General features: G+C 32.2%; 1 protein-coding gene across 1 annotated transcript; it reads right to left on the bottom strand.

Annotated features, from left to right (window-relative positions):
- Positions 1-659: 659 nt before the first annotated feature.
- LOC121222257 (ethylene-responsive transcription factor RAP2-3) lies at positions 660-2,069 on the bottom strand. The gene is made up of 2 exons (XM_041102505.1): positions 1,726-2,069; positions 660-1,363 (listed from the first exon to the last, which is right to left on the bottom strand). Exons 1-2 carry the CDS (start codon positions 1,913-1,915, stop codon positions 786-788), a joined length of 768 nt encoding a protein of 255 aa, XP_040958439.1. The 5' UTR covers positions 1,916-2,069; the 3' UTR covers positions 660-785.
- Positions 2,070-6,994: the final 4,925 nt, after the last annotated feature.

Genomic DNA, 6,994 nt, shown 5'->3' with positions numbered 1-6,994 from the left:
AAAAACTGCCAATCGTTCTTCTTTTTTTATTGATTCTTCTTTTTTTTTTACAATGAAGGGAGAGACCTCTATTTATAACTGAGCCTCTCCAAATCCAACGGTACAGATCAATTACATCAACAGCGAAAATTAAAGGGTATCTACAAATTAAATCTCTAAGATTACAAAATAATATCTTCTAAGATTACATATCATATCTAAGATTGTATATATCATATCTAAGATTGCATATCCTAGAAGATTATGTTTCCATATGTGAGTCCAGGCTAAAATTAGGTATTACACAGCGATTGGTGCATATTCTCGTAAATATTATTCTCGTTATCTTATTTTCGTATATGCTGGTTTAACGTATAATATTGACATAAAGATTTAGTTAAAGTTAATTTATTAAAACATTTATTTTTTAATCTTTTCAATTGGAAGAAGAAGAATATAAAATAGTATATATTGCTTGATATCTAAAATTGGGAAAATTAAACACCAATCACCATTGGAATAACTTTGTTGGTGCAATGAATTAAAATGCTATTTTGTTAAATAAAATATTAGGAGGTTTTTTTATTAATCCAAAGAAACATGAACCGACATTATGGGTATTTCAATGTTCTGGAAACCAATTTGCATGACACCTAAATTAGAATTTTAGGAAATAAATATAAATTAAAACTGGGTGGCCAATCTTTTTATTGTCACAACTATTTACCCTTCATTAATACAAACATTAAAGTCTTAAGCATAATCATATCAAACATAACATTACCCTAATTTAAACTTTTTAATTTCTAATAAAAGAGCTGAGGCTGTTGTTGATGATGTGTCACAAGGTGATCAAGCATCCAAAGGTTCACTGACTCAGGCTCAGCGCTTCCACTCAACTCAGTTGTCATCTCATCAGGCTCCAAACCCAGGAAGGACTCCAGACTCGAGATTTGCTCCTTCAGCTCCATCTCGCTTTCCATTGCTTCACTCGGCCTGTAAACTCCATTCTCGTAACCAAAACCCATAAAAGGTTGTGGGGTTGGTGGGCTCTTGGTTTCAGAACTCGGTGGAGTCAACTCAGGAGCCATCATACACCTTTTCTTAGCAGGAGGCTGAGTTAGGCGTGGAGTTTGAGGGAAGTTGAGCTTGGCTTTGTCCCCGCGGATGCGCTTGGCGGCTTCATCGTAGGCTCGAGCCGCTTCTTCAGCCGTGTTGTATGTACCGAGCCAGATTCGGACACCTTTGTGAGGATCTCTTATCTCAGCCGCCCATTTCCCCCATGGCCTTCGCCTGATTCCTCTGTAAATGTTCTTTCGAGTTCGCTGAGTCTTCCCTTCTTTCTCTCTCCCCCGGCTTGTCTTCTGAGTCGACTCGTTTGTCACTAAAACCACCCCCAAACAAAAACCATAACATTTAAGATATAAAACAACATTAAAAACACAAACTTGGTTCCTTTCATGAACACTTTTTTGTTGTATTTCTTTAAACAAGGAAAACAACAAACTTTACCATTTTCTTTTACATAAAACGACTGAAACGGATGCGCAGAACTTGTTTTCTGAACTAGACTACTTCAGTTTTTAAGACCATTCATGCAAGTAGAAAAAGACCATTGCAAGAACACTTAAACCGACATGTAATCAATAACATGCAAGAAACAAATGGGAAAACATGGCTTTCCGCAAAAAGAAAAAAGAAAAAAGCACCCAAACTTTGAAGAAAAGCCAGAAGCATAAATCATACCTTTTTCAAGGTTCTTGGCTTTGGAACCGGCCTTGGTGTTGTCGAACTGAGTGAAAGGGTCTTTTCCATTTCCGTAATCCAGACCCAACAGGTCGGAGAATGTGTCAAGTTCAGACCAAAGATCCTCGGCGGTTAACTTCCGACCGCGTTTCACGGCAATGAAATCGGAAATGATTGCACCTCCACACATCTTCTATTGCGTCTTGAAAAGGGTTTCAATGTTTTTTCACAAAAAGGAAGTGAAAGGAAAAATAATGAAGTACCAAGAGAAGAAAGAAGCAGCAGACAGAGAACCAAAGCTCTACTTTTCGGGTTCTTAGATTTATGGAGAGACGATTACAAATGCAACCAATCTAGGTAGATATATACAATTTAGACTGTACCATTTTTGTCCTAATTCTGGCTTCAGTCCCTATACTCTTTTAGATTGTCTTTCTACTTTTAATTCGAAAAATTTAGTCCCTTTAGTTGTTATTTAAAAAATAAATATATTTTGCTTTTAGAAAAAATTAAATAGATTTCTTTGTTTTAATATATATATAAATTAAAATCCAGCTGAATAACATCTATTCAAATTTAATGCAATAATTACCAATATTATGGATAGAATTTTAGTTTTAAGATTAGATTTTTCTTAATATTAAAATATTAAATACTCAAACAAATAAGGAGAGAGATTAAAATTTTAAATTTGAAGTTGAAGGATTGGTTAGCTAAAATGCAAATAGATTATTTAAGTTTTCAATTTGGATTTGATGTTAATCTCTAGACATCCCCGGCCTTCTATCAAGAGAGAGAGAGAGAGATATTTCAAAATTCTGAAGAGTAGAGGGACTGAAGATAAAATAAAACCTCTTTTGCGGGTTTTTCCTGATCAGGATCCGACGGCTGAGAGAGAATGGAAAGAGGAGAGATACGTGATGAGACACATTTTAGGGGGAACGAATTGTGGAGCGTAGGATCCAGAGTGGGGTCCGCATAGGCAAGTTGGGGGTATGAGAGGAGAGTACGTGGACGTCAGTGGTTGGGAGAGGAAATGACGGGGCTGTCTCCGAGTGCGAGGTCTGAGGCAGCCCAGCCGGGCTTTGGCGTAACGCACGTCATAATAGGTCCAAAAATTAACGGCCCATGTGTAATAAAAAGGCAGAAGTTTCACTTTGCTTTTCCACCATTTGGCCCTCCTTTTCCCCCTTATTTACAATCTTCTATATCTTACTTATTTATTATTATTTTTAATATATATGATTTTTTTAACTTGAGTTCATTTTCCCGTGTGTATTTAATGGTGGGTTTGGATAGATGGTGTATTTACCTATAATTAGTGTAAAAATAATTATGACAGTGAAATTAAATAATGTAGCATGAGACAAAAAATAATCTAAATGCACTCTAAATATAAAAATAAATACATTTGAGCAATACCAAAATTTAAGTAATAATAGAGTTTAGCCTACCAAAAAAGTTAAAAAGAAATTAAAAAGTTATGAATTAAAAATTTAAGTAATATAATATAAGTTAAGTATTTGTTAATACCAAAATAATACTAGGCATCATGGTAATAATAATAATACTTTACATTTGGGTCAATTATTATAATTTAAGTTTGTATATTTTGTACATAATAATATTAATGAATCTGAGTTTATATATTTCATGTATTACATACATCATAATATTAATTACTTAATTAATTAGTTGATTACTTTTGTTATAAATTAAGTTTAGATCTTTCATAAATATTATAATATTAAAAATTTAAATATGTTATGTTTAAAATATAAAAAAAATATTTTCTTACAAACAACATTAATAAATAGAATTAAAAATTTCAATCTATTGATAAACTGGCAGCAATAATATGGATATTTAGTTTAGGCATCTAAGTGGTATTATGATTGGATCATGTTTTTCTTATAGATTTGTTGTGTTTAATTGTTAATGATTGAAGCTCAACTTAAAAGAAATTATGGCGGAAAACAGCAGCAAATCCGAATCTCAGTTACATAAAAAGGATGAACAATATGAAATTGAAGCGTTTAATAAATAGAAAGAAATAATATAAAATTATCATACGTTTAAAAACAAGCCCTAGTTTAATATTGTTCACTCACATTATAAATATGCCATAGTTTGATTCAAACATTAGGGTTCCACTAATCCTAGGATCCATTTGGAAAGATGATGCATACAAGTAAGAATATTTTTGTAAAATAAAAAAGGGGGAGGCAAGAATCTGGGAGCCAGCCCATGGATTTGGTTTTGAGATCAATATAGAAAATAAGCATTGCAAGTAACTGTAAGGGACCATATATAGCAAGCATGTAACTAAAGTAGATAGCAGCAGCAGGTCAAAGTAAGTAAAGAGATGAATGGTATTTAGTTTTCTCGAAAAGAATGAACATTAATAATAAAAGAAAATCATAAATGGTAGTATTTACAATGACATCATCTTTGACAGGGAAAGGGACCAAACACACAAGTGGCAGGCTTTCAGGAAAACAGCTTTTAACCAAACAAACAAACACAATTGAGGACTCAGATTTTGGTTTCTGTTCTGCAAAACCCTTCTTCTTCCAGACAAGAGGCCAAAACCCTCCTTCACTCTTAAGTCTTGCCACCTTATTGTGGATTGGTGGTCCTTTCTTTTACCTTACTTGTACATGAAGGAACTGTTGACATCAAATCTCACCAAGTCTATTTGTAAGGAGTGTTAAATGAGCTCAGTTTTGGTGATGCTTTGAGATGGGAAACTACTAGCATACCACCTTTTTGTTTCTGACGGAACCTACTTCCTCATAATTCAACGCTGCGCCTCTTTTTCCTTTTTTTGGCTGAAACCATGCTTCTTCAACCAAACCTTACCAATTAGATTGAATAAATTGAATTAAAAAATTAATTATTTTTTTAAATTTTTTAATTTTTTTTAATAATTTAATTAATCAATTATGAGAATAATTTAACAGATTTAAGGTTAATGTTCAGGCTTAGATCAATTTATTACATTTTTTCATTATTAAGCCATTATTTAACAGTTCATAATCTTTTTTTTTCCTTAAAGGAGACTAGTACGAGCAAAATGCAAGATAGAAGTGGAACTTGGTACAGTCGTACTTTACTCTTAAAAGTACCACAGTGCAATTCCCAAAAACATCCATCATTTTCATGTTTCTTTTCTTACAATTTTTTTCCATTTTGAAAATTTGAAATATAGTAACGGTTTTTTTAACCCAATAAAAAAAATGAAATGGTATGTCTATTAAATTATTTATCAAAATAGTACGTTTGATATAGTATTTTGTTGGTGCCGCTTGACATATTAGCGGTACTAAATTAAAAAATAATAACTTAAAATATTTAGGGACTTGATATGTAAATTTTTTATTTTCATTTGTTGTCGGAAAAAAGTTTTTAGGATGCTGCCACACACTTTAAATAGGGTAAATTATTTTATAAACCTTCATTATCTATTATTTTCTTTTATTCCCCTTTAACACCAAAAATAGATAGGTCTCTTACTAATTAGTTCAAAAAAATTTTCTACCAAATTTTTTATTATAAAAAAGCATTCCAACTGAAAGTAAAATTTATTTATCTTTTGAAAAATAATTTTTTTGCTCAAATTATGTTTGACATAACAGTTAATGGTATTGATAGTAATTTTCTTTGGCTCACATTATATTTGGAAACTATAAATTTAACTAATAATTATAATTTATACATAATAAGATTTTTCTAAAACTTTTATAATTATAATTTTATACGGTGTCTGTAAATCAAATTGAAAATAAAATTATAATTAAAAAAATTATTAACTATATGGCTAACTATTTCAATACACATGTAATAAATAAGTTTTTTTTACTTAGTTATTATATTAGTATCTAAACGAGGTAAAAATGGTATATCTATGAATAAAGCAAAATTAATTAAAAAAATTGTTGACACAATTTGAACTTTTTTTTTATCTTCTTCAACCCTTAAGTAAGAGGATAACACATTTCAGTATACTTGAACCCGCGTCTTCTTACATTGATAACAATATTTATACCAATCAAATTAAGACCCAATCGACAACATAATTTGAAGTTAATCTTGTTGTTCCAATAGGGTCGGAAGCGTGTAAATTATTGTACTAAAAAATCACACAAAGTTCAATTCCCAGGAAAGAGAGGTGGATCACATGGATCTCTTAAATACCAAGTCTTTCCTTAGACAGAATATCCCTTCTATAGTAATTTAATAGCACAATTAAATACTACTATTATACCCTCAAATATTGAAAGAAAAATAGGACAAGAAAGAACACAAGAGTTTTAACGAGGTTCGGTAAATTATACCTACGTCCTCGGGCACTAACACCAGATGATAACTTTACTATCTCCAAAGTATTACAAACAAATAGAATTCCTTAAGAATTCTCAAATGGGAGAAGAGAGAAAACTAAGAGAGAAAGATTGGTTGGGATGAATTGAAATGAGAAATGAGAAGGCCTATTTATAGTTGAGGTTTAAGGACCAAACAATAAATAGCCCATTATCTCAAGGACCAAAAAAAATTATCCCATGCCACTTTTTCAAAGTCAACTTTAGGGTGCTAAACTTGCACCACTTTGTATTGTTTGCCATTAATGTTGTCTTCCATTAATGTTAACAATCTCCACCTTGAAGATTTGATTAGGATAATCACATCTTCACACACTTCCTTCAACTCCCCAAATTCGATAAAGTTATCTTTTGTAGTGTCTACAAATGCACTCTCGAGCGCCATACACCTGAAGGTGCTCAAATTCTCAGGATGTTAATCAAGTTCAAACAATGATTAAACTTGATTGTTGTTACCACCTTGGTCATCATATCTGCGGGATTATCTGCTGTCGGAATCTTCTGAAGTAGAATTTTTCCTTTTTCAAAGACTTCCCGCACAAAGTGATATCTTACGTCGATATGCTTGGTTCTTGAATGATAGACTTGATTTTTCGCTAAATGAATAGCGCTCTGACTGTCACAATATAAACTTATGTGACTTTGAACAACTCCTAAGTCTTTCAACAATCCATTAAGCCAAATAGCCTCCTTAACAGCTTCTGTAACTGCCATATATTCTGCCTCTGTAGTAGACACAGCTACTGTAGACTGTAAGGTAGACTTCCAACTTACTGGGGCTTTCGCAAGAGCAAACAGATACCCCGTAGTTGAACGACGTTTATCTAAATCACCAGCAAAGTCGGAATCAACATATCCAACTACAAACTGACCAAGTGCTTCATCCT

Source organism: Gossypium hirsutum, chromosome D10, assembly GCF_007990345.1.
Source record: "Gossypium hirsutum isolate 1008001.06 chromosome D10, Gossypium_hirsutum_v2.1, whole genome shotgun sequence".
Classification (NCBI taxonomy): Eukaryota; Viridiplantae; Streptophyta; class Magnoliopsida; order Malvales; family Malvaceae; genus Gossypium; species Gossypium hirsutum.
The sequence above is the reverse complement of the archived record's forward strand: the minus strand, read 5'-3'. Positions and strand labels throughout refer to the sequence as shown.

What these genes read in the sequence shown, in the direction of transcription:
- LOC121222257 (XM_041102505.1), bottom strand. Translation starts at nt 1,915, where the DNA reads ATGTGTGGAGGTGCAATCATTTCCGATTTCATTGCCGTGAAACGCGGT. An exon ending in AGCCAAGAACCTTGAAAAAG is followed by an intron (nt 1,364 to 1,725) that starts GTATGATTTATG and finishes GGGTGGTTTTAG; the next exon opens with TGACAAACGAGTCGACTCAG.